We start from the raw sequence: 25,720 nt of genomic DNA on the forward strand, positions 1-25,720 counted from the left end.
TATAACTCGGAACCCACCGGGCCATGCGCTAGTTCTGCCTTCAATGCTTGGATTAGCCAGTTAAACTACATATCCAATACCTTTTATATACTTGGCTTTTATCGTTCATTGTAGTACATGCATGTCATGCGCGCGGGACTGCTTCTCGCGGTTGGAGCCTATTGCGGGAGTGGCTGGGGAGGCGGGAGAAGCGGGATTACATACAATTCACAAACATAGTTATCATAGTATGTATGCATTTGGTCTGGGTCTAGTAGCCTTACGTACTATTAGTAATACCTATCTAACTTTGTAGTTGCTAGTTAATATAATAGTATGTAGTAGTATGGATACTTATGTATGCATATAGATGGAGGGTGACCGGAGATGCAGTGCCTAATTGGGCGTTATGTATGAACCAACTTCATCACAACGACTTTAGGGCTTGACTCATGCAATTCACATGAATCGAGCGGTGAAAGTGCATATAATGCCATACATAGTAACTACAATACATATTATGTAGTGCATATGCCATGCTATGCCTAGTTCCCTACCTCGGCTACTATGTAAGTTCAAAGGGGATAATATGGGCCGTCCCTGAATATGGGCCGTGGGGCTAAGTCGGCCAATAAAATTTAAGGAGGCCACATAAATTCTATGTATTTTTTGATATTTTTCATTTTATCTTTTAGCCAATGAAAGGCCTTATTCTTATCGGCTTATTAAGATGATTCTTATCGGATAATTTTATTTGGATGATTACTTTAAGAATAGATCTATGGGCCCGTACGCGGTACCGCTACCAGTTCAAATATCAAATAACTTCTGCAATAATAATTTTAGAGTCGTGCAACCTGGCAAATTCAAAAGCTCTAATCAAGGGCTATTGATCTATATATTTAAATAGAGATTTGACTTTGAATTGAATTAATCGCATTAGGTTGAAGATTAGTGTGTACTAAAGGCTCCGAACTAGCGGCGCTTAGCGCACCAAGATTAGGTACGCAATTATGCAATATTATGAAATCTGTATAAATATTGAGTGTCACGTGATATGAGCATTTTATTACATAGTAATTATTGTAATTTTAAGCTTATTTCATTGGCTGATTTATACGGTTTGGCACAGTATCAATATTACTGTTTTACACATGGCCCTTTAAAGAGTCTGCCAAAGCTCGGACCTTAGGGACGTTTTGATCCAAATTGAGAATTAGAACTGAGCTAAACCTAAGTTATGCTAGCTCTTTGATTTCATTGGTTGATTGCGAAGCTCTGTTTAAAATAGTATAAAGCATTTCAACCAATCATATCAATCAAAAAAGCTCGTTTCGCTTCCCAGAATGTACCGTTTCTTACTTAAAGTAGTAAAAGCCTTACCTAAAGCAGTAAGGGCCAGCCCCACGGCCCATATTCAGGGACGGCCCATATTATCCCCTTCGAACTTACTACTAGTCTACTACTGCATAGTAGGTAGTGCGTAATGCATACCTACATAAGCCGTGGTATCCATTTGTTCTATATGCTTCCATACGGTATTCCAATAGGATTGGTGTATTCTTGAAACATAAGCCCCCCAGTCATCAGCAAAACCCCGCCCTGACCATCCGACAATCCAGATCTTTCATTACGAGGGTTAAGTGGGTTAAGTGGATTGGCTTGAGTTGGCTTATTTAATATCGAGTACGGTATAGCCGTTAGTAGATTATCACGTTTAGTGTAGTTAGTGTATTTAATGTAGTTCGACTTTAAAGTTGTTCATTTCAATTCCAAGGTTATTAAGATCAATGAGATGGGACTAAAGAATATTGAGACGAAAAGATGTGAGAAATATAAAAGACTCCGATACAATGATGTAAATTGAGGTACATATGTACTTGCTATACATGTACCTACATCTGAGATATACGATCCCGAACAGGTGCAAGGGACCATCCGAGAATACTGCAGCTTCAAGCTACATATATGTATAGCTAACACTACCTACTATATTCAATGCTGTATTCAATGCTGTACTAACTTTGAATGTTAGTCTAACTACAACAGTTATGTAGTAGTAGTAGTAGTAATAGTAGTAATAGGATATGTAGGTTTGTATTGAACATGTTCCACCACAACAACTACAAGGATACATACCTAATATCAAAACATGATACATGATCATTGAACTTCTGCCTGCTGACATCACCTGAGATGGATTATGTATATGTATGTATGTATGTACCTGGCAACAATGGCCATATGACTTGAGGCTTTCTGCTTTCTGCAGCAGTCGAACCCGCTATCATGATTCCCACTCCTTTCAATGGCGGAACCAAATTCCTGTCGAACTGTTACAGCTTCAATCATTATCAACATCATCATACATACTGTAGATATTGATAATATCATACTATAACTACATATGTGCTTGAGCGGTCGGGGGAAAAAGGAGTCTTTACTAATACATAAAATACATACTAGTACGAGACTATGCAACGCCCCCTCTTCTTTCTCCTCTCCACCTCCCCAATTTGGAGTGGGACCCCACCCCATCCCCCCCTGGCCGCGAACACGTGGAAAAGTCGTGATGAATAGACGGCACTAAGTCCGGTACACATTCTCAACTGTCAAACGACCAAAAAAAGTGACAGCGGCGCCTCCCCCCCCACCCCATTAAAGAACCCCCAATAAAGGCCCCCTTCCCCCCCCCCCCATTAGAACCTTGCCAGACCCCACTTTCGCAACCGCGCTAAACCCTCTTGTAGCTTGGATCAGATCCAAATTCGATCATGTAAGGGTCCGACTCTCTCTTTCTCATCTCACCATAGGTCGGAATCAAAAGAAATTGAAATCTAGCTACACTAATAACTAAGGCTCTTTAGATCCAGGTAGTTAACTATTTGCACACGAGGTATATACACACTTACTTGTAGTACCTATCTAACTAGTTACCTAACCTAGGTTATTCAAAGTGACATCAGCTAAATAATATCAGATCTTTCCAAGGCTCCATGTCACCTTGGCCAAATTAACAACGAGGACGGACGGAGTCGATCTGCTCTTTGATACATATCATACAATGTAACGGCGCAAGACTAGGTTAGGGACGGATACACATTCTTCAAAATACCGAGGCTAATACTATACACAAAACGTGTGTAAGACGCTTACTGCCGATTCACCTAACTAGTCCCTATTAATAAGTATTATCCAACTACTGCTTACTTACTTGCATATAGTTACCCATGATCATCTCGATAGAGAAAGAGAGCGAGAGAGAGTAAGAGAGGAAAAGAGGGGGATTAATGCAAGGTGAAGGAGCAGTAAATAACTAGCTACGACGTACGCCGTGCGAGGGTTGTCTCATACCTAGTAGTGTAAATGAACTCTCGGCAGTAAGATAGGATTTGCCATGTGGCCGACTTGACAAGGGAAGGGGGCATTTCGTTTTTTTTTTGATCACATCACACCTTAAAAGTAGATCAGATCACACACGCGCGCGCATGTGGGGGGAGAAGGGGGGGGGGCGGGTTGGAAATTAGATAGCTGAGCCTCAAATATCAAGTTTACCCTGCTCTGCCAAGACTTCCGTTCCTACATACAGTATGTATGTGTGTTCAATGTTCGTGAACAAAGATAGGGCTTACCAACACGTGAAGTCATAGCCCTCTCCCCCCTTTTCTTTCCCCCCCCAAATACATAGTGTAATTGCCTACATACACTACCTTACGTAGTACCCACGTGGGTAAATTGGAACCTTTGTTATTAATTGTCATCCACTCATGGCCAGACCTCGACCACCTCCCACCCATCCTCCACCACCCCGCCAGGCGCCTCTGGTTCCGTCCCATCGCCAACATATGTATACCGCCATCTCCGCCCCCGCGTCGGGTCGCTCAGATCCGTGCGGTCGACCTCCTCGGGCACCACGACTACGACGCGGAAGTTCGCGCGCGCCACCTCGTCGTCTAGCCCCGGTACCTTCTGCCCCAGCAGCTTCTGGTCGTCTCCGTCGTCGTCGTCGTCGTCGTCGCCTGGCAGCGGTGCCGCGATCGGCCTGCCCGGCGGGGGGTTCCGGAAGGACCCTCGCATCAGGGGGCTTAGGTTCCCAAAGTGTGCCGTGATCTCGCGACTAAAGCTCCACCCCTTCTCCTTCTCCTTCTCCTTCTTCTTGTCGTCTTCATCCCGACCCTTCCTCCGCATCCGTGACAGCAACGTAGCAATCGTCTCTTTCCCCCCCGACGATGAATCATCCTCGATGTCGGGAGCGAGCACGTACGCGCTACCTCGGACCCGCCACTGCGTGCCCGTCTCCTTAACCCAGAACACCGCCTCGACCGGCCCACCACCACCCGAACCCCGCAGCATCTTCTCCTCCTCCTCCTTCCCACTACCCGCCTCCACGCCAAAGAACTCCGCCACCTTATCCATCCGACGATCCGTCGTCAGCGTCAGGTAGTCGCTCTCGTAGACACCATCCGGGTTGAGCTCCGCGTCATTCTTCGGGTTCGCGGGCAACTCCGCGAACAAGCCGCGAAAAATGCACGTGCGAACCCGCGGGGAGTAGCGCACCGTCCCCGTCGATGGGGACGTCGTTTTGCGGACGGTGCTCAGGCTGAGCTCTGGTGACGGCATGGCCTGCACGTGCTCCAGGAAGAGTTTCCGCCATGGCGCCGGCCCCGTCGTTGCTTTTGTTGCTGTTGCTGCTGCTGCTGCTGCTGCTGCTGCTGCTGCTGCTGTCATGGCGCCGCGAGTAAAGTGAATTATGGTGAGTGGTGTGATCCGCGATGAGACGATGATTGGCCGCCGAGTGAAGTAACGCATGAAAATATCCAGTCGTGTATTATCTACCTAACTTTAGGTACCTGGGCTCTTTATTATTGAGGTCTGTCGCAAGCAACAAATGAACCCCGCGATGTACAAATACAATTTACAATTTATCAATACAATGTACATAGTTATATGTAAACGACGAATTAGAAGTGTTTGTATCGGCTCATTCCGCATTCCTCATTCCGATTTATTCTATTAAACAGATGTAAGCATCGAAAAATGACGTCATTATTGGCCTAAGTACCTTGTACATAAGTTGCACATAAAGAAGACACTGCATTCAATACCTACATGTATTAACACTGAATCTCATATTACATACTATATACTATGTATTGTTCTCTATATACAAAACGTATGTACGTATACTTCGTATACAGCCTCAATATATACACATATATACACATATATACACCCAAAATACAAACGTATTTACACACATACGCCACACCCGTACCTAATATACATGGCCATATATACCTACTATACATAATACGTAAATTCACTCATAAACGGCCTGAGCCTTACTCATGTCTAATGCAGTTTTCCTATCTATATGTCGTGTACTTTAAATCCGTACGTAAAAAGGAGACGAAGTGACTATGTAACTTTTAAGCTCCTAAACGTAAACCAAAACATACTCAATCTATCTGAAGATTGTCTACGAATTATAACGATCGGGCAGATGCCGGAAACATATCAGCCTCAACCCGACATGACCAAAGCTAGTAAGGCCATTCGGCAGTATAGGCCGTATCTCATCTACAATCTGTTAGCAAAATATTTCTTGGTATTCACATCACGTCCAAGCACTTACCTGTCTGAAATAGGCCGCCCGGTGGTCGTAATCGACTTCCTCCGCAACCTCCTCATTCCTGGGCAAAGGATGTAGTACACGTGTCGTCTGCTTTGCGTGTTTAAGGGTAGCATTGTCGATGCGGTACGAATTCTTTACCTTTTCATACTCTTCCACGCTCGGGAACCGTTCCTTCTGTACTCTCGTGCAGTACAACACATCACTCCGAGCCAGAATCTCCGGAGTGAGCTCCTCAGATTCGCAGAGTAGCTGTCCTGACTCCTTAAGTAAGCTGCGCACATCCGCCGGGAGGGCTAGAGACTTCGGCGCGACCAACTGAACGTGAACCTGGTAGTGTCGCAATAAGTACACTAATGAGTGTACTGGTCGCCCGTAAAGAAGATCACCAATGAAAGTGATAGTCAGACCCTGCACGGTACCAAGCTCTTCACGAATCGTGAAAAGGTCGAGGAAAGCCTGCGTAGGATGCTCCTTACTTCCATTACCACCATTTATGATAGGAACCTTACTGTATCTTCTCGCAACGTCCACCGACTTTTCATCAGGGTGGCGCAGTACGATGGCATCACCGTAACATTCGAGTGTCCTAAGTGTGTCTTGAAGTGTTTCTCCTTTCTGGACAGACGAATGCGTAGTTGTGATGGGAATTGTCCTACCACCCAAGCGCTGCATTGCGGTATCGAAAGACGCAGAAGTCCGGGTCGACGGTTCATAGAACATGGTACACAGAACTCGGCCACGCAGAATATTGAGAACGCCCTCTCGATCCACACCGAGGCGCATCTCCTGAGCTACAGTAAACAGCAAATGAAGATCGGATCGCGTGTACTTCTTCACAGAGAGGACGTGCGCATTCTTGAACGCAGAAGGTTGCATGAGCAGATCGTGCAAGGAATCAACAAATGGCGCACGTGTGGGTCCTGGAAGACTAAAATCCTCAGCAGGTGGTGCACTTCTTGACACAGGCCTCAGAGTATCCGCCTCGCCGTCCAAGCTCCTCAACAACCCCATAGGCTTCACCAGGTTCGACGGCCGTCGAGCACGTAGAGCATCGAGAGGATACAATGGTTGGACCATTGACTTCATAAGTGGCGACATAGGTGCAGGCATACTGCCATGAGTGGACATATCTTTTCCTAAGGGGGCAAGTGGAAGGAGTTCTCCATCGAGACAGACTGTCTTGGCGTTGAAGGTTACTCGTTGTACCGCTCCACGCATAACCTTGCCAGCAAATGGCGACCACGCGGATGTTTCAGTTACCGTATGCGGGCGATCAATCTCAACCTCGACAGATGTCCCTATCTGCTCATGAAGCTCGAAGATTTGCTTGGGATTGTCGTAGAGGCGTGTCTTGATGTCATCAATGGTGAGCCTACCTTCCGTGACAGAAGTCAACAAGAGAGGCAAGGCGTCTGCAATACCAACGGTAGGGTCAACCTGAATTGGTGAATCTGCTTCAGATTGGATGGCGTGTGCAAGATGGTATGGAAGGCTGCCAATGGAGAAGACATCAATTGTACCAAGGTGATCCCAGAGCGCTTTTTGGTCATCTAGCTCGGGGAGACCTTGGCAGCCAGGGAAATCTGCCTGTGACAAGTACAATGAGTAGATTGACACGTCGCAAGTGACATTGAGGCCTTTCTCCTTGCTGAGCGCAATCAGCCGGATATCTTCCTTAGTGGTGACGCTGGTGACGTGAATACGCCTATTGTGGAGGCTTGCGAGCAACAGAAGGGAGGCAAGGTCCGTTGTCTTTGCATCCGTGAGGATGGGTTTGTGGTTCGGCCATGAATCGAAATGCGCAGTAACCGCCGCAACCTTACTAATATTGTCCGATAAATGGTTGAACGGAATAAAAAGCGACCCAACCTCGCTGGTCACTTGGCTGATCTGATCTGCGTTACTAGACGTTGCCGATACGGAAAAGTTGTAGTCGCAATAACCCCCTTGCTTGCTACTCTGCTGAGCAATCTTCAGTGTTCTTGCATCCGTGATAGAGCCATCAACGCCCATAGGCATGACACGTATCATACTGAAGCCGGAGGCTATCGAAGCTTTTGTGACTGCTTGGAGATCATGACTACCTTGAGCACCGATTCCGGGCACAAAGGCAGCGATGTTGATCAACCCCGGCAGCGTAATCGTGCGATGGCTTGTCTGATAGTCCCGGTTACCAATCTCTAATTCAAAATGTCTTGCGATGGCCTCGATTAGGATCTTGGCGTTCTTGACATTGGTGACCAGAGGGATTTGGTAGTCGACAGCCATTCGTCGAGTCTGGTAGCCTTTGCTCATGTAGTTGGCAGGTCGGCGATATTTGTTATTAGACGGAAGATTGATATAGAGGTTGATCATGTTCTTTGCCAGATGCTGCGTCAGCGAGAATTCAGATCTTTGGTCATCCTCCTCGTTGCTCAAAACTTCTAGAAACTGCACAGGAATGCCATGTTCTTGGAGGAAGTCCGTAGTGCCGGCGGTAGCAAATAGCTTGTATCCCATCTTCTGCAATTTCTCGACCGATGGAAGCATCTCCTTCTTGTCCTTGTAAGAGCCAATTGACAAGAGAATATTGCTCTTCGGGATTTTGAAACCCGTCGAGATCAACGCCTTGAGATATGCCTCATATTTATCCCTGCCAAAGCAAGCAACTTCTCCTGTAGATGCCATTTCCACGCCCAAGACAGGGTCAGCGCCAGACAATCTAGAGAAGCTGAATTGTGGAACCTTGACTCCGACACAATCTGGCTGTAAGGTCGTTGGCGGATATTCGGTGAATGGCACTCCCATAATTGCTTTAGTCGCTATTTCGATCAAGTCAACCCCCATGACCTTCGACACGAAGGGGAATGAACGTGAAGCACGAACGTTGCATTCGATAACCTTAATGTCATTGTCCTTCGCGATGAATTGAATGTTAAACGGCCCAGTCACGTTTAGCTTGGCACCAATTTTTCGGGTAGCTTCTTCGATGCGTTGGATTGTGGTAGGTTCGAGATCCTGGGGAGGCAGAATCAGGGTAGCATCTCCAGAATGGACACCAGCATTCTCAACGTGCTCAGAAATGAAGTGACCGATCACGACCCCGTCCTTCGCAACGGCATCCATCTCAATCTCCTTGGCATTTTCAATGTACTTCGTAATTACCACGGGATGATCTCGTGAAACCTCAGCAGCCTGTTGCAAATACAATGCAAGATCTGCCTCTGAATAGACGGTGTTCATAGCAGCACCTGATAGAACGTAAGAAGGTCGGACTAGGACAGGATATGACACATTTTGACAGAAACTTCTCGCGTCTTCAAAGCTCGTGAGTTCTTTCCAGGTTGGTTGATCGACCAAGATTTCATCAAGCATGCGCGAGAATTTATAACGATTTTCAGCTCGATCAATCATTTCTGGCGACGTTCCGAGGACCTTGATACCCGCACGCAGAAGGGGTAAAGCGATGTTGTTGGGAGTTTGGCCACCCATAGCACCAAGAACACCACTCGACGATTCCATGTGATAAATATCGAGGACCGTCTCCAAGTTGATATTCTCAAAGTAAAGACGATCCGCCTCATCATAATCGGTACTCACGGTCTCCGGGTTGTAATTTACCATGATTGTTTTGAATCCAGACTCCCGGAGGGTACGAATAGCTCTGACGGAACACCAGTCAAACTCCACGGAGGAACCGATACGATAAACGCCAGATCCGAGTACCATCACGCCATGATCGTTGAAAGAAATGTCATGCGTCGATGCATTGTAGGTAAGGTAGAGGTAGTTTGTGTAGGCAGGGAATTCAGCAGCGACAGTATCAATTTGCTTGACAAAGGGAGTGATTCCAAATTCTAGCCTCATGCGTCTCACTGCCAATTCGTTGGAGTCCCAGAACTTTGCTAGCTGGCGATCGCAGAAGCCTAGTTGCTTGCCTTGTAGTAGGAGTTCGGGACGCTCAGAGATTTGACCGGTGTTGTACTTTGCCATCTCTTTGCTAAATTGGCTCAGGCCCATAAGTCTGTGCAAGAACCATTTATCAATCTTCGTGAGCTCCCAGATCCTGTCTACTGAGTACCCGGCATGCATAGCGTTAGCAATAGCAAATAGACGTTGATCTGACGGGGTTTGTAGCTCGTCATCAATCGACATGAGCGCTTTGGTTTCGCCAAATCCAAGGTTGTGGAAGTCAATGGCTCGAATTGCCTTCTGGATGGCTTCCTCAAAGGTTCGTCCAATGCTCATAACTTCGCCAACGCTCTTCATAGACGAGCCAAGCTGTGTCGAGACTCTGGTGAACTTTTTCAGGTCCCATCGGGGCATCTTGACAACAACATAATCCAGTGATGGCTCAAAGCATGCGCATGTGACCTTTGTGACTGTGTTCTTGATCTCCTTCAACGGAATACCAAGGCCCAGCTTGGCAGCAATAAAAGCAAGAGGGTATCCGGTTGCTTTAGACGCTAAGGCAGATGATCTCGACAGTCTTGCGTTGACCTCAATGATGCAGTATTCCTTGGAAAAAGGATTCAAAGCATATTGGATATTGCACTCTCCCACAACACCCAAGTGGCGGATTACGTTGACTGCTGTGGTTCGTAGCATGTTATAATCCTCATCTGACAGAGTTTGTGACGGCGCCACAACGATGGAGTCTCCTGTGTGGATACCAAGAGGATCGAAATTTTCCATATTACAGACGGTGATGCAGTTGTCTTGCGCATCCCGTACAACTTCATATTCAATCTCCTTCCAGCCTTTCATACTTCTCTCGATCAGGACCTGTGGACTTGCTGCTAAAGCCTTGTTGCAAAGATCCAAAAGTTCGGGTTCGTTGTTGGCAAAGCCACTTCCAAGTCCACCTAGGGCATAGGCAGCTCTCACAATAACTGGGAAACCAATGTCCTTTACCACACGCATCGCTTCCTCGACACTGCTAGCGGAGGCAGATTTGGCGCATTTCTCGCCGATGGAATCCATACTGCGGGCAAAGAGTTCCCGGTCTTCGGTCGTGATAATGGTGTCGATTGGTGTTCCAAGCACCTTAACTCCTAACTCCTCAAACTCATCTTTGAGTTGAATGCCGACCTGCAACGCTGTCTGGCCACCAAATGTAACATAGATGGCGTCCGGCCGTTCGTGCACAATGACTTTGCGGACAAACTCAGCAGTCACCGGGAGAAAATAAACCTTGTCAGCAAGGCCCTTTGACGTTTGTATTGTCGCAATATTGGGATTGATCAGGACGGTGTAAATGCCTTCTTCCTTCAAGGCCTTGATAGCCTGACTTCCTGAATAGTCGAATTCACCAGCCTGTCCAATACTTAGACCACCGCTTCCAAGAATGAGGATTTTCTTGACATTGACACGCGGATGCAGTTGCTCGTTTTCAGCGGCGGTCCCGCCGGGGAACTTAACGGGCGAATCAAGAAGACTCGGGTTTTTGGAGCAGTTGACAATAGTGTCAATGAAGACGTCGAAGAGGAACTCGGTATCACGAGGACCTGGTGTGCTTTCAGGGTGGAACTGCACGCTGAAATATGGCTTGCTAGCATGCATGATACCCTCGTTGCTACCGTCATTGGCGTTCACAAACAACTCTTTCCATTCGTTGGGCAGTGTCTGGGCGTCAACTGCAAAACCATGGTTCTGTGAAGTGATATGACATTTACCAGTTATCATGCTGGTGCAAGGTATGTTGTGACCTCGATTTCCGAACTTCATTTTGATCGTTTTGGCGCCGGCTGCTTGAGACAGCAACTGGTGTCCAAGACAGATACCAAAGACTGGCGTTCGATTGGCTTCCATTGCCTTGGCAATTTGCTCCACGGGTTCATGCATGACAGCTGGATCGCCGGGCCCATTCGATATAAATAGGCCATCGTATTCACCTCCCGCACCAGAAGCGAAGTCGTAGTTCCATGGGCATACGAGAACTTCAACTCCCCTATTTAAAAAGCATCTTAATTGATTGTTCTTCATGCCAACGTCGAGACAGAGTACTCGAATGGGACGCCCCAAAGGGTGTTTTAATGCCAAAGATGGGGGTGGCTTATAAAGTTGGGGCCGTTGAATGGAGACTAAAACCCAATGAGCTTCTGAACAGACTTTGGGGGGGAGTTTTCATAGATGCTCACCTTCAGCAACGAGGTTCTTTGTGTTAGGGTTAACCCAGTCAATGAATTCAAACTCTGGCTTCAAGTCCTTGGTATGATAGTTGGCAGCAGCACCGGTGCCATTCGTGGTTCCGTTCGTGGTTCCATTCGTTAGGCTGGGCTTTTGTAATAGCATACGTCCGAGCATACTGCCTTCTTGTCGAATTCGTTCCGTCAAAGCTCTTGTGTCGACGCCATACATGGCAGGCACTCCTTGTTCCTTCAACCATGTTCCGAGCGAGGACGTTGCGAGATAGTGAGAGAATTCTTCACCAGCATATGACGATACCACAAGACCGGCGATGTGGATTTGTGACGATTCGAAATGGGCAGGACGGTCGTGAAGCAGCGCATCTATTGTCTCTCTAGATGGTACGCCGTAGTTTCCCACGAGTGGAAATGTGATTACGAGGATTTGGCCGCGATACGAAGGGTCTGTTACCGACTCTGGGTATCCAACCATGCCAGTCTGAAAGACCAATTCACCAGCAATGCTCTTCTTCGCGCCAAAGCTATAGCCCTGGTAGGAAGACTGGTCCTGAAGGTCAAGACACATAAGGCCCTCATCTTCGGAGTTAACTATCCGCGCAGAGGCGGGCTGGTAATGAATGGGATCTGCCATGTTGACTGAAGCGAGTGGCAAGCTTGCGGTGGTTAACGAAGCTTGGGTGTAGTGGGAATACTAAGCAGAAGGGTGAATAACGAGAAAGGGGAAGGGGAAGTGGGAGGGGGAGGGGTTCAATGAAAGCAGCAGTAGGAAGCTCAGGAGTAGAGCTTTCTCAGGCCTCAGGAGCAGTGATTTGAATCAGAATATCATGTCGCTAATGAACGCAATTGATAGTTGACAAGAATTGCTTCATAAACATTTGAATGTGTGAATTTAGAAATAAGTGAAGAAAAATAAATAGCTCCGTGTGAATGAAAAAAAAAATTAATGCCGTCTAATTTTTTTTTCTCATTGAGTTCATAGCTCCCCTCTCTGAGTGGCTACTAAAATTCAATGCAGTGCTACGTAAGAGAGAACCCCTCCTGCCCCTCGATGTCTTCGCGGGGTCCAATCAGCAGCAAGCACTGCAGATCGAGCCTATCATCTATGATAGGTGGACCAGGATCTGCTCTACATACGGCGTACATCCATGGATCTATAGAGAATCTTGGCTTTACATATACTATGTAGCTGGTCCGTGCAGTTGCTCTTCGATAATCTACACTATGTATTATGTAACAGTAGTAGGTTAGCACACTTCACTGTTCCTCCTGGACAAAGTTCACAGTTGATTGAATACGGAGGTCTTTGAACTGCTCTATTCTCACAAACCTGGTAGACTCTCTCATAATCTTTACGATCAATACTGTACGGCCGGCTAAATCTGTAACATAAAAATTGATAAATGCTTACATGCCCAGGTTAGATACTATATAGATGCATCACAAACGAGTTAGAGAAATTACAAGTGACGAAATAATCTAACAATACCTACCTGCACAGGCTGGCATTAGGTATTTCTAGCTAGAAACTGTTTGCTTGATTGCTGCTGATGTTTGATGCGCTGGAATATCGTCAAGTATTAGGTAGTATAAAGTCGGCAATCAACAAGCCTAATAAGTGGAAGAGTACCTACCTAACCTAGTCAAAGGAGTAACCTTTTTTCTAATCTTGAGACTCATCTACCAAGCAATTGTTTCTCTTGTGCATACGCACTTCCTTAGTTACACCATTTTTAAAACGTGGGGTAAAAGTCTGCATCCAAGACCCCGAGGCAAGGAAACATGTTCGTCATGTGCCACTATCGGCTATTTTAGACTGAATGTGCGCAACCTTTAGATTCGATCCAATCGGAGATGCCAAAGCGGAAGCTATCATGCTATCAAGCTTTCGAAGGAGCGGTGTATGTCGTCCATCAAAGGAATGAGAGCGTAAGAGGTTGCTCCTTTTGATATTGTGCTTGGCGAGATTTGGTGATACGATACACAGAACACTTGCCTTTTAATATCTATATACCTATCTAGCTTCTAGGTAGTAGAATACTTCGCTTCTTCAGGCCAACGAGACTGTTCAATTGACGTAACCTTAGTGACTTTCTCTGAGCTTTAAGCCTTTAACAGCTCTTGAAATTGTAACGTACCTACATAGGTAGCCTGGGTGGACAGCCATCTCATTGCAAGATATGCATTTCAGACATCATTGTGCTTTTATGAGTCGAGACCCAAAGAACATTTGAATTTTGGGATGCTGCTCAGGTGATAAATCAAACATTATTATGATGGTGGGGATCAAGGTGGTGAAACTCCTCACTTACATAGTGTAGGTAGCAGAGGCGAGGGTTTTTCGGGCGGCATTAAAACCAATCAGCAGACCTTGCCATTTCTAGACGGGCTTGCGTGCGGGATGCCTCATCGGCTTTACGTACATTGCATTGCATACCTTCCTACTTCCTATTTCCTACATACTAGCGTACTTTAATTGCCTACTCACTTATCTAACTACCTACCTACCTAGGTACATAGTCCCTACACACATGTGCACATGGATGCATCCCATTCAGTATTGTAGATCAAGCCAGAAGATGGATCATGCGTGCAAGATGTGTAAGAGCGAGGGAAGACAGCCCCGAATAAAATACTACCTATGTGGAACTTAATTGTGAGAGCGTGGGCATAACCGAAGGTGGTGAGCTTATATCAACGTTTGACTGCATGTGGGATTCAGATCAAGGAGGCTAGAGGTGAGCGGTGTGAAGGAGAAAGTGTGCTGTTAGTGCAATTAGCGACCAATTATCAGCGATTTTGGTGGCGTAGGATGCTGAAAGAGGTAATTTCTCTTGGTAAGGTTCAAGGGTGGTTAGTTACATCATCCCATGATGCAACCTCTATTGAACTTGCATACTGTGACTACCTACACACATGTCTATGTACATATGATACCTGCAACATTAAAATAAATGACTACCAGTCACTACCTACTATTAGATAGCCTCTAGGTACTTATAATGATCCTAACTTCTAATTGGTGGTGGTGAGATATGCACCTAGTAGCTAGTAGGTAGTTAAATCGATCAAGTTGGACTGTGGCACCGCATTACCCGCAGCTACATATATTACTCACATGTAGTCCTTCAATGCTCCAGCTTAGCACAGTTGAAGATCTTTTCTCACAATAGTTACAAAAAGGAGAGGAAAAAGAAAAAGGGACCCCCCAAATATGATAAGAAAAACCGAAATCGTATTCCCTGCATTACCTACCTAGATGCATTACTAGGTATTTCCTACTACATAGTATGTAGTTAGTACACTACGGAGTCCATGCCGCTAGTAGGGTAACAATGCTACCTCTAGGGCTCTAATCATGCTGAAGTGGGTGTCATTCGTCAACTGCCCCAGATGGTGATCATGATGGTGTGCACCAACCAACCTTGAGGATTTTCCCTATTTCTTACATATGTATCTATCTCCAGTCTACATATCCTACTACATGTACGTACTAGGGAGATATCGCGCCATTTTTCATCTCCTCCAAGCCTGGGGCTTGCTATCAATGATTTAGTCAGTAATTTAGTCAGTACATAACTAAGTACTAGGTAGTACTTACCAAGAGGTGGTAGCCTGGTAGGTCCCCTATGGGCCCTACCCAGCACTGAGGCTTTGACCCTACCTACATAAGCACATACATACTACTAGGTAGGTACTAGGTAGTAAGGTACTGGGCGTAGTAGCCCTGGAGGTAACCAATAGCATATACAAGTGCGCACGGTTCCACCTAACTTACCTAGTAGTAGGCTAGTACTACTACCTAGGTACTGTAGTAGTACTGTAGTAGACACTTTATTTTACATCTTACATCCCTGTTTCTTAGTCTCAAAATCCTAGGTTAGCACAGATGATTTAGATGTGGATAGTCGATTTCCTATTCGATTTCCAACTCGATTTCCTACCATTCCCATGTTAATGCTAATCATTGATGCTTGCAAAAGTGGCCAGAGCCAGTTGAAATCTTTGCAACGTCTTCTATCGTAACTCTTCTCCTTTCGCCTCCTCCTCTTATAGTTCTTTCTATACCTCTTTACCTTGTGTTTCCGCACGTCGCGGTCATCTCACCTTGTGCTGCGTTCTGCGCACACACATGAGAACAAGTTTGGTTTGTAAGGTCAGACGAATCTAATGTGCTCGGCCTAATTCCCTTCTCCCTCCCTTCTTCTCCCAATGCCTTTATATCTTTCTTAGCCGCTGGTGCGGAGGAAGGGGTGCAGGATTATCATCATGGTTCCTCCTGCGAAGGAGATGCTTTCCCTGCTGTTGCGACCAAGGCAAGCTGCTAGACGCGTCGACTCGGCGCGTCTATCTAATTCAAATACCAATACGCCCTCGCCTGGTCCAGCGGGCCATGATTATGGTGAACAGCGACATGCTATTGCGGATTTTACCGAAGGGGACGACGATGAGGAAGAGGAAGAGGACGATGATTTTGATGTCGATGAAGGGCCTTCCGGGCCTCGGATAAATCGACCCTTCCAAGAAACGAATGCGCGCAGAAACTCGGCTTCACTTATCCCTCTATTCTCTACTCATTACCTGGGTAAGCTCCCAACCCTTTTATGGCAAATACACACCATCTATAACTTGAGCTCATAATTTATACTAGATGCCTTACCTGTCTACAACGTCGTTCACGCCATCCGAATTCTCGTCCAGACACGAACCGAGACCATGCTAACCTGGGATCAAATTCGATCTCCTCAAGTTTCCCAATTTCTTGTAAAGCCCATGCAGCAGCAGATTCGGACGCAGCACTTTAGTCGTGTAACTCTCTATGCGCTTATGGCAAATTCTCTACAGTTTGGAAAGGAAGGACAGCTGTACCCAGGTAACGCGGGTACAAGTTTCACAAGGGCAAGGGTTTGCGAGCTGCTGGCGTTGAAGTTACTGAAGGAATATACCACGAGGGAACTCATCGACGCATTGTCCTACGACTTTTACCCACTTCAAGGGGCCCCCGAAACACCCACATCCCCCAATGCGAGGACTTCTGACAGTAAAGGCCGCCCAGCTGCAGCTCGGTCTTCAACCCTCGAGGTAGCTATCCGTGCCTCGGCCAAACACTTCCTTGCCCATCCGCTCGTGGTACAGCAACTCGAGGCTATCTGGAATGGTGCAATCAGCTTCTACTCATCTCAAGATAATATTCATCGGATGCCATCAACCTCAATAAAGTCGGACAGGAATGCTCCAAGTAATCCTGCCGACTCCCGGACACCCCTCCTTGGTCACCCTGCTAAAGAACAGCAATCTCAACTGCCACTCCATGCCATACCTATTCGACGAACTGTTAATCTGTATGACCCACGTCAAGCTTCCCCTTTAAAACTGTCCCGCCTTCGTGTTCCACGGTATAGACAATTCTTATCGACCTGCTCTTTATTTATATTAATATGCCTGTTTCTCGCCGTCCTGATAGAACGTTCTAGTCGTATCACCGAGCTAGAACTAATATTTTGGTTCTGGAGTGCAGGTTTCATGCTCGACGAAGTCGTCGGCTTTAATGAGCAGGGTTTCTCGTTGTACATCATGAGCTTCTGGAACATATTTGATCTCGGGATATTGCTTCTCCTTATCATCTACTATTGCATGAGAGCTTATGGTGTCTTCCTGGTTGATCCCCACCATTGGAATGAGCTGGCCTATGATGTTTTGGCAGCCAACGCAATTCTCCTGCTGCCGCGTATTTTCAGTGTTCTAGATCACTATCGATATTTTTCCCAGCTCCTGATTGCCTTCCGGCTCATGGCGGTGGATCTGGCTGCTGTGTTCATCCTCGTATTGATTAGCTGTTCCGGATTTTTTGTCTTCTTCACACTCTCACGGACTTCAAATGATGCTCCCGATGTGGCCTATAAAATCTTCCAGATTTTGATGGGTTTCACTCCTGCGGCATGGGACGTGTACGTTGAACATACCCCCATGTGCCTTGATAAAATCAACTAACCAAGATCCGCAGATGGCCAGAGTATACTTACCTAGGTAGGACGATTCTGGTTTTCTTCTTGATCATGTGTCATTTCCTTGTCGTGTAAGTCTAGCCCTCCACGCGGGATGAGTGCTATCCTAACAAACATTAGAACGATCTTGATTACCGTCCTGACAAATTCCTTCATGGCAATCGCATCGAATGCGAATGAGGAGCATCAGTAGGTATCAATCCTTAACTGACCATTATTAATTACTTACAACCTCCTAGATTCTTGTTTGCAATCAACACTATATCTATGGTGAAGAACGACGCGCTATTCTCATACGTCGCTCCAGGGAATATAATTGCCTGGATGCTCACGCCATTGCGATATGTCTTGCCCATAAGACAATTCGTGGTTTTGAACCGTACTGTCATCAAATTTACTCACTTTCCTCTTCTATTCTGCATATTTCTCTACGAGAAATACTTCTTAGCCTCGTCAATATACGAGCCGACAGATCTGGTTGAGAATCAGGGACGACAAAGAAACAGAGGAATTTCATTCACTGATCCTGCTAGTAGGGGAGCAGCCCTCTTCAGTCCGAATATGCGCACACACGAAGAGTCAGTTGCTGGGATCCAGAAAGACCGTGCTCTGGACGAAGTCTTCCGTCGACCACCTGATGTTAGCACAATACGAAACCAGAGGCGACAAGAGAGGAGGAAGACGCAGACAGCAATTCGAAACTGGATGGACCAGAACGATGAGATCGGCGAACGTCTATCGCATTGGCCAACAATTGACAGCCGTCCTAGTCCGTCGCAACGACGAATGAGCATGAGCCGTGATTATCCCAAGAGGTTCAGGCATGTCTCTGACATTCGATCGGCTGCAAGTGACCCTGCAGACCTTGCATCAAATAGCGCATTCCCCCTCTTCAATACTAGGGAACTCAATGGACAGATTGATAAACAACAAGCCCAGTATCAGGATCAAACTGAAGCCGATGGTGACGATGAATTCGTAACGAATGACGAAGAGGAAGACGATGCAGGGGTCGCAAGTCGCCGTGGAAGCAAAGCTGCTGAACAAGAGCAGGAAGACTACTTCACAACTTCAACATTACGACGTGGAACGGTAAATCCCTCTTCTCTTGGCTCCTCTCCGCGTCACCAGCACTCATCCATGGCATCACCCCGAGCCGGTAATCCATCCCGTCGCCAAGGTTTGCATAGCCGTACGATGTCTACGAACACGATTCTCTACGCTCCACAGGGATCTGGTCGCTACGCACTAAGCCCGTCCTCGATCTCCGAGGAACCATCGGGGGTCCCTTCCCGGCCCCGACCTGGTCGATTGACTATACCGGTGGAAACTTCGGAGAAAAGCGGCACAAAATCACCGCGAAAGATACAAAATGGGTCCAATGTTCCAGTCCGGCCAAGGCCAATACCCGCGAGGTCGGTACCGAATCGCTCCTCTCTGACTGCTGCCGATCCTAGAATCCGAAAGCTCTCGTCTATCGACGCAGACATCAGTTCTGACATGGGTCTTGATGTCCATAACTTTGGTGCTGTGCCGTCCTCCTTCGCAACACAAATGGCCATGGCCACCGGCCAGCTCAAAGCGTGGAATCAAGCTGGCCGAGACCGTGATGATGCTGATAGGATGAGTCGATTGGTTCTGGCCAGGATGAAGACTCTGGAGGAGGGCTTCGCAGACGTCGTCAAGGAAATGCGGGTCATGAGGAGCGCAGCTCCGACGGCCCAGAACTCGGGCGACGATCTCAGCTTCAAAACTGGTACCAGCAGCGAGATACCGAGTAGTAGTAAAGGTAGACTGAGCAAGGTGGCGAGCGAGAGAAGCCGGCCCGGGAGTGCCAGGGATCAGAAGGCCGGTCTTGGTACGGTCACACCGCAGAGTCAGAAGGCTAAGGGGAAGAATAAGGGCAAGGGTAAGGGGAAGGAGATGGCGAAATCATGGTCGAGGTCGCAAAGTGAAAGTGAAGGGTCTGGTTCACTTTGAAGTTGAAGAAGGGGGAAGAGGGGGTTCGCTCTAAGTGTGATGTTTCCTTTTCATCATTTCTTTTAAGCCTCATGCGCTCCATGGGAAGAGGAGACATGCTCGGCGAGAATTCCATGCATGCATTTTGGCGTTTTTTTGGCCTGGTTCAAAAGGTTGGGGTGGGGGGGATAAGGTTGAACTGGCTCGAAGTTTTCATACGGTACGGTACGGTACTATACTGCATTGTATCATAGGGGAAGGGGTGATCTGGCATACGAATGTGCGCCTATATGGCAGCTCTGCACTTTTATACTACTACATGGAAGATTGATGGATGGATTGAACTGAACTGTTTATAAAACGGACGGCTTACGAGAGCTGAACTACGTTTCTAATGAGGAAATCACTTTGCCATCATTTTGTCTCTGTGTGTTTGTGTGTTAATTCTTAACGTTTGATTTTCCTGACATTGCACTCTATAAGTACGCCGGCCTGTATACCTATATTGTAGATACCTTCTCTTGTATTCGATCGTACACATATACGTCGAATCACGTACACGCTTGAGATAAGTTACCTTAGGTAATCTTAAGTCCTCAGCTCTTACTTCTTCTTCAAAGCCTTTTTTAATATAACTTTTGCACCCCCAAAAGATCTACTCCACATCCATAAATCCCCTTTTGATATACTCAAGTAGGTAGGTAGGTAGGTAGGTAGATTTGTCAACCTATGGTTCTCCCAATTGATCGCGAAACTCCCCCAACAAACTTCCGAACACGGTTCCCCTCCATCGTGCTTTGTTCCAGATTTGCTTCTTTGTTTGCTTTTTTTTTTTCAAACGCAATTTCGTGTGTGTGATGGGAAGGGGGGCAATTCAGTCAATTGTGATGACTGCAATGATTGCTTGTTTAGATACCACCGCCGCTGCGGTCGACGCTCACGTAGAAGTTGGGGTGATCGGGGGAGTTCTTCTGGGCCTGCTCGTTGCGGGTCAGGGCGGTCCGCTGGTACTGGACGGCGACTGCGATGCCGGTGGCGGCGAGGGCGGCGAGAGCAACGGCAGGTCGGCGGGTGCTGTGAGTAAGGTGGGAGGTTAGCTGGTTGGTGGTTCTATGGCAGGTAGGGAGGTAGGGAGGTAGAAACTCACAGGCCGGGACGACTGCTGTGGATCATTCTGGAAGCTCGAGCTTGATCCATGTTGTGTTTTGTGATTATGCTGCTTGTTGGAGTTGGATGTTATGATTTGGTGGAAGCAGTGTTACTCTTGTCACTGCAGACCGGTGCTGGATGTTTCGTGGACAGGTAGGTAGGTATGGATTTGAAGTAGAGCACTTTCTTCTTTGTAGTCTACCTATGTATGTGTTATGTGTTAAGTGCTATGCTATTGGTGGTAAGTTGGAAAGCATGCGGCACAAGATAGCAGATCTTGACGAAACCATTAGACAAAAAAAGGACAAGAGACTTGGAAGACCTTTGTGAGTGGAAGTGTCCGGGGGCGTCAAGACTTATATGTACATAACATATATGTACATATATGTCACTAAGTTAAGTCATTACACATAACTTCCAGATGTCCGGCTTTGACTGACCGCTACAAGGTAGGTAGGTACAAACATAGTATGTAGTGTTAATAGATAGTTCCCTGCCGTCAGCCGAAGGAATCCAATGGTGGGATACATGTACGGGTCTCCATTTTTATGTCATACTAAAGGGGGTCCGGGGTCTAGATTCCCCAGATTTACGGCAAAGTGGCTAGGTGCTGGGCAGATAACATGTTGTAACTAACTGATGAGGGCAATCGTGCGATCGGAATCATTGATGCCACACGAAAACTTTAAGGGAACTAAACTTTTACACACGCTGCACAATAACTACCTAGTACCTACCAGGGACCGTACAGGGTGCTACATAAGCTCCTTATCTACTGGATACAACCCGGATCGAGACAAGGGGCACGCGAGCGAATGCCACCTTCAATGTTTGGGATTGAACTTAAAAAAGGCAGTTATCCAATTGGAGAGGAATGGGAAGAGGGGCAATCCCGGGAACCTGATAAGCTGATGTCCTTGCAACTAAGTACAATGAAGCTTTTAAAGTTCCAAGGTTGTATTATCAATGTAACCAAAGCGTTGGAATGGTAATGTTATAGTATTATATAGGTACCTAGGTAGTTACCGGAATAGTCTTTATAAAGGTTCTTTCTATTCTGTTTGTTTAGTTATGTGTAGATAGTATATATAGATGAGTAGTTACCTAGTAGCTACTTATGAAGAAAAAAACATTCAACATTTGGTAACATTGGCTTATGTAAGTAGTACATAGGTACATAGTATCAATGCCATTACCGACATCTGGAGCCAACCTGGTCAAAGTTTCCCCGCATGCCTACCTACATTATCTTTACTGTTGAAGTTGGCAGGTAGGCACGTTAACCCACACCGATGGATCTTTAGTCTTATACTTTAAGTTTAGGCTTCAAGTTCCAGGTTGCTGGTAAAGTTTATAATCGTGTAAGACGTTATAAACCTACTTACCTACCCTAGGCACCCTTGTTAGGGTAGAACTAGGGTAGATAGATAATAATTCAATGTTCAATTCGACCTTGGAAGATCTTCAACTTACTACTATTCCACATAGCACCCCATAGGCTGTATGTGCAATGTCGGGTACTTACTACTCAACATGTCCAATCATTGTAGTGATGACTGCCTACATACGGTTTGCCATTTGCCATTTGCCATTTGCCATTTGCCATTTGCCACATGTAGGGTAGCATTGAAACCTGCATATAAGGCATACATGTATATGGCATACTAGTAGCTACATACATACTAGGCATACAAGACATGCTACAAATATGTAGAGTCAGAGTCGGAGCCAGACAGCCTTGCCGTCATTACACTACACACCCAGATAACAATAATTATAATAAGCAGATATCTAAGGTAATGAATGGGGTAATGTATTCTTAGCCTTGTTTCTTTTCGACGACTACCTTGACGACTACCTATTTAGGTACCCATCCCATCTTCAGATTATTAGAGTCTGTACTTCACACCTCGTCCCATCCTGAAAGGATACATAATCAAGGCACCGAGTCGTCATGGATGCCTCACTTCTAGCCCAAAGCCTTTCAAGTTCTCGGCGGCGCTCTGCGACAACACCACCTACCCAGACATCACCACTTGATCTTGCCATCAGCCAGCTGTTAAAAGACCAGCCCAACCAAGACGACGTCGACTATGTCTCCCAACAGCGAGAACAATCAGATTTTAACAGTCTTTGGCGTGTCCAGTTCGAGTGCAATACCGGAGACACACTTGTCATCGTGGATTTCCCCAGCGGCTATGTAAATTGCAAGCGAGATGAGGTAGGTGATATTTTGTGAGCCTTGTTACTATATATTTCATATCTTCATATTTCTTTCTGTGTTCCTATAAATCTTTATTTCTGTATTGCTATATTAATGTAACCCAACTAGGGTATTTGAAATAGGGCCAGTGTAGTAGATAAGATGCTGCTTTGTATGACTGTGACTAAACTGTGCTGCGCAGTGGTCCTCAAAACGCTTTTGCGTCCATTCGGAGAAACTCCTAGCCACTGGCTCCAAAGTCTTCGCAGCTCTATTATCGCCCGCAAAGCAAGCTCGAATACGGAGGAGATTCGAGCATGCCGGTGAATCGATCCAACAGCAGTTTATACTTGACCTCACGCCTTCGGTCGAGGGAGATGAGTTGGCTGCTCAGCTCATAGACCTTTCCCTATCCCCCGGTACTAGGGATTGGTGGACCTCTAAGGAGAGACTTGATGTGGCTTCGTACCTCGTTTCTGGACACGACGACCATTGCCCTAACCATCCTAACGTACCCGTTAACTGCAAGAAGACCAACGAATATGTGCCAGAATCCCAGACCTCTTCTCCTAAGGTTGACCTAGCTGATATGGTGATATCAAAGTCTAGGGCTATCGACGACTATTGTCCCATCCGTCATCGAGCTAATATAATTCGTCTCATCCTGGCAATCGAAGGCCGTGACTTGGTCCTCAACTCGGCCCCGCGAGTCTACACGCTCACGGGAATTGCCAACATACTAGACTGCACAAACGTTATTGTAAATGAAGCCTCTTCTCCAAGAAATTTTGTTTGATATGTTCACTGACTCCTTTATTCACCAAACTATAGCGAGACTCGGTGTGTACCTGGCTGATGGCAGAGCCTAACACGGCGTTTATTGATATCAATACTGAGCCTGCTCTGAAGATTGCCTGGACATTGAAGCTTGAAAATGTCGCTCGTGCAGCTTTTAGAATCCTTGTAGTTGAAGGAGCTCTTGATGTCCTCGCTGCTCAACCTCGGAGGCGAGCAACACGACACACCATCTTTGGTCGCCCTCGCGCAGATTTACCCGACGATTTACAGACAGTCATTCAACAGTATGTACCTAGGCAGACATCACATCTTTCTTTTCCTCATCTTATATCTCCATATACGAAGTATCCTGTCTCGAGTGTTAGTATATACTTTTACTAACCAACATTTCCTCATCACAGCGCAGCGCATAAACTTGCCGACCGGGTCCAACAAACGTATGCGAAGTTTATATCCGACCAATTCTATGAACTATTCGATATACCAGAGTACCAAAAGCTAAAAGCCCTCGGCGACCTTATCCGACGCGAAACCTCTGCTGGTGAACCTGCTTGGCTGAGTCGAGTAGCGAATCAGCTCGTCACCCTCTCCGACAAGCTGATGGAATACAAGGACTGGATCTTGCGTAAGGCCCTGGATTCCGGATTCAGGGACCTACAGCGAGAATGCTTTGACCGTAACCGCCGATGCTACATCTCGCGCAAGAATTGGCTCCCGGCGACCTACGTCTACAGCAAGCTCTCCGATACGCAGCGTCTGCTGACCCCCGGCTTCTGGGAGCACCTAAGTGACCGTTCTAACATCACGGAATCAGGGTTGCCCGACGCGCCGGCTGCGTTAATCCGCGCCATCGAAGAATTCAACCGGAATATTGACGACGCCATGGGTTACATCTCTCACAGCCAAGGACCCCTCGAGCTCGCAACCCACCACTTCGACTTTTTCCAGTTCCGTGACGACCTCAATACGGCCCTCAGCTTGCTCAGCCTGCGTTGGATTCACACCGAGCCAGAGGTCCCGCTCACCCGGACGAGCCACATCGTGCTGACCCTATGCGACGAGGAGTTCAAGTACCTCCCTCTCTGGGCCGGCGGCCTCGAGGACGGGACTGGCGGGGTCTTCGAGTCGGCCGTCCCCGACGCGGAGATGGGCCCCGTCGGCCCCGGACCCGCGTACCGCACCGGCACCACCGTAGTAGAGCCCTACACCGACACCACCCCTAGCATCAGCCCTTCCAACGCAACACCAGCAACGCCCAGCCGCGGCACCGACACCACCTTCACCGCTGGCCGGTCCCTAAAAGCGGTAGGCACGACTTGCACACTGAGCACCAGACATCAGAATGACGACCAAGACCACGGCCGCCATCGCCATCACCCGCCTGCTCCCACGAGGACCACCACCATCGCCGACGTAGTGCCCATAGACTCCAGCGTCTCAGCGGCATCGGTCACCACCCTCGACTCCGAGGACGAGGAACTATTCGAGCACGTGCACGCGGGAACCTACAGCGATGTCCTGGACGACGAGGAAACCTGGTCTGACGTCGGAAACCCTTAGCGCCGCCCTTTAGATTAAAACCCGTCATTTTGGGAGGCGGGGGGTAGACCATCGATTAACTACCTAATCTGTCCCTTTATTATTATCATCAACTATCTCATTTCGTTGGATGAGTCACCTATCATCGACTACCTACCAGGTCAAACGCGCGCGCTACAACACTAGAAGATCTATTTGTCTTAATAAGTTGGGGAAGTAAGCTGGGGAAGGGGGGAGGGTTTTTTTTTTCTTTTTCTCTTGGATGGATGGATGGAAGGAATGGGATGGGATAGGGAGGGAGGGAGAAGGGTAATTATTTGAGTGTCTA

The 25,720-nt window shown here is 47.0% G+C and overlaps 5 protein-coding genes across 5 annotated transcripts; 2 read left to right on the forward strand and 3 right to left on the reverse strand.

Moving 5' to 3' along the window:
* Positions 1-3,470: 3,470 nt before the first annotated feature.
* Positions 3,471-4,980, reverse strand: GGS25DRAFT_470554 (pyridoxamine 5'-phosphate oxidase-domain-containing protein). Its single transcript, XM_049259254.1, has one exon. The coding sequence runs from the start codon at positions 4,786-4,788 to the stop codon at positions 3,745-3,747; it is 1,044 nt and encodes a 347-aa protein (XP_049121491.1). The 5' UTR covers positions 4,789-4,980; the 3' UTR covers positions 3,471-3,744.
* Positions 4,981-5,449: 469 nt separating this feature from the next.
* Positions 5,450-12,532, reverse strand: GGS25DRAFT_36659 (carbamoyl-phosphate synth). Its single transcript, XM_049258154.1, has 3 exons — positions 11,734-12,532; positions 5,615-11,676; positions 5,450-5,559 (listed from the first exon to the last, which is right to left on the reverse strand). The coding sequence occupies exons 1-3, from the start codon at positions 12,371-12,373 to the stop codon at positions 5,503-5,505; spliced, it is 6,759 nt and encodes a 2,252-aa protein (XP_049121492.1). The 5' UTR covers positions 12,374-12,532; the 3' UTR covers positions 5,450-5,502.
* Positions 12,533-15,497: 2,965 nt separating this feature from the next.
* On the forward strand, positions 15,498-20,118 carry GGS25DRAFT_470558 (uncharacterized protein). The gene is made up of 5 exons (XM_049259255.1): positions 15,498-16,324; positions 16,391-17,687; positions 17,744-17,815; positions 17,865-17,933; positions 17,984-20,118. Exons 1-5 carry the CDS (start codon positions 16,009-16,011, stop codon positions 19,722-19,724), a joined length of 3,495 nt encoding a protein of 1,164 aa, XP_049121493.1. The 5' UTR covers positions 15,498-16,008; the 3' UTR covers positions 19,725-20,118.
* Positions 20,119-20,142: 24 nt separating this feature from the next.
* GGS25DRAFT_36750 (uncharacterized protein) lies at positions 20,143-21,298 on the reverse strand. Its single transcript, XM_049258160.1, has 4 exons — positions 21,293-21,298; positions 21,070-21,243; positions 20,851-20,958; positions 20,143-20,777 (listed from the first exon to the last, which is right to left on the reverse strand). Exons 3-4 carry the CDS (start codon positions 20,898-20,900, stop codon positions 20,612-20,614), a joined length of 216 nt encoding a protein of 71 aa, XP_049121494.1. The 5' UTR covers positions 20,901-20,958; positions 21,070-21,243; positions 21,293-21,298; the 3' UTR covers positions 20,143-20,611.
* A 1,124-nt stretch (positions 21,299-22,422) lies between these two features.
* Positions 22,423-25,692, forward strand: GGS25DRAFT_470561 (uncharacterized protein). Its single transcript, XM_049259256.1, has 4 exons — positions 22,423-23,073; positions 23,258-23,815; positions 23,887-24,137; positions 24,255-25,692. The coding sequence occupies exons 1-4, from the start codon at positions 22,807-22,809 to the stop codon at positions 25,411-25,413; spliced, it is 2,235 nt and encodes a 744-aa protein (XP_049121495.1). The 5' UTR covers positions 22,423-22,806; the 3' UTR covers positions 25,414-25,692.
* Positions 25,693-25,720: the final 28 nt, after the last annotated feature.

Source organism: Hypoxylon fragiforme (assembly GCF_022984875.1).
Source record: "Hypoxylon fragiforme strain CBS 206.31 chromosome Unknown GGS25scaffold_1, whole genome shotgun sequence".
NCBI lineage: Eukaryota > Fungi > Ascomycota > Sordariomycetes > Xylariales > Hypoxylaceae > Hypoxylon > Hypoxylon fragiforme.

Bases quoted from the DNA above. Each gene is read 5' to 3' on its own strand.
- GGS25DRAFT_470554 (XM_049259254.1), bottom strand. From the start codon at position 4,788: ATGCGTTACTTCACTCGGCGGCCAATCATCGTCTCATCGCGGATCACA.
- GGS25DRAFT_36750 (XM_049258160.1), bottom strand. From the start codon at position 20,900: ATGGATCAAGCTCGAGCTTCCAGAATGATCCACAGCAGTCGTCCCGGC. The intron at 20,778-20,850 runs GTGAGTTTCTAC...CCTTACTCACAG, and splicing joins CACAGCAGTCGTCCCGGCCT to CACCCGCCGACCTGCCGTTG.
- GGS25DRAFT_470558 (XM_049259255.1), top strand. From the start codon at position 16,009: ATGGTTCCTCCTGCGAAGGAGATGCTTTCCCTGCTGTTGCGACCAAGG. The intron at 17,688-17,743 runs GTACGTTGAACA...CAAGATCCGCAG, and splicing joins ACTCCTGCGGCATGGGACGT to ATGGCCAGAGTATACTTACC. The intron at 17,816-17,864 runs GTAAGTCTAGCC...AACAAACATTAG, and splicing joins ATGTGTCATTTCCTTGTCGT to AACGATCTTGATTACCGTCC.
- GGS25DRAFT_36659 (XM_049258154.1), bottom strand. From the start codon at position 12,373: ATGGCAGATCCCATTCATTACCAGCCCGCCTCTGCGCGGATAGTTAAC. The intron at 11,677-11,733 runs GTGAGCATCTAT...ATTGGGTTTTAG, and splicing joins AAAGAACCTCGTTGCTGAAG to TCTCCATTCAACGGCCCCAA. The intron at 5,560-5,614 runs GTAAGTGCTTGG...AACAGATTGTAG, and splicing joins GGGCGGCCTATTTCAGACAG to ATGAGATACGGCCTATACTG.
- GGS25DRAFT_470561 (XM_049259256.1), top strand. From the start codon at position 22,807: ATGGATGCCTCACTTCTAGCCCAAAGCCTTTCAAGTTCTCGGCGGCGC. The intron at 23,074-23,257 runs GTAGGTGATATT...TGTGCTGCGCAG, and splicing joins TAAATTGCAAGCGAGATGAG to TGGTCCTCAAAACGCTTTTG. The intron at 23,816-23,886 runs GTAAATGAAGCC...ACCAAACTATAG, and splicing joins TAGACTGCACAAACGTTATT to CGAGACTCGGTGTGTACCTG.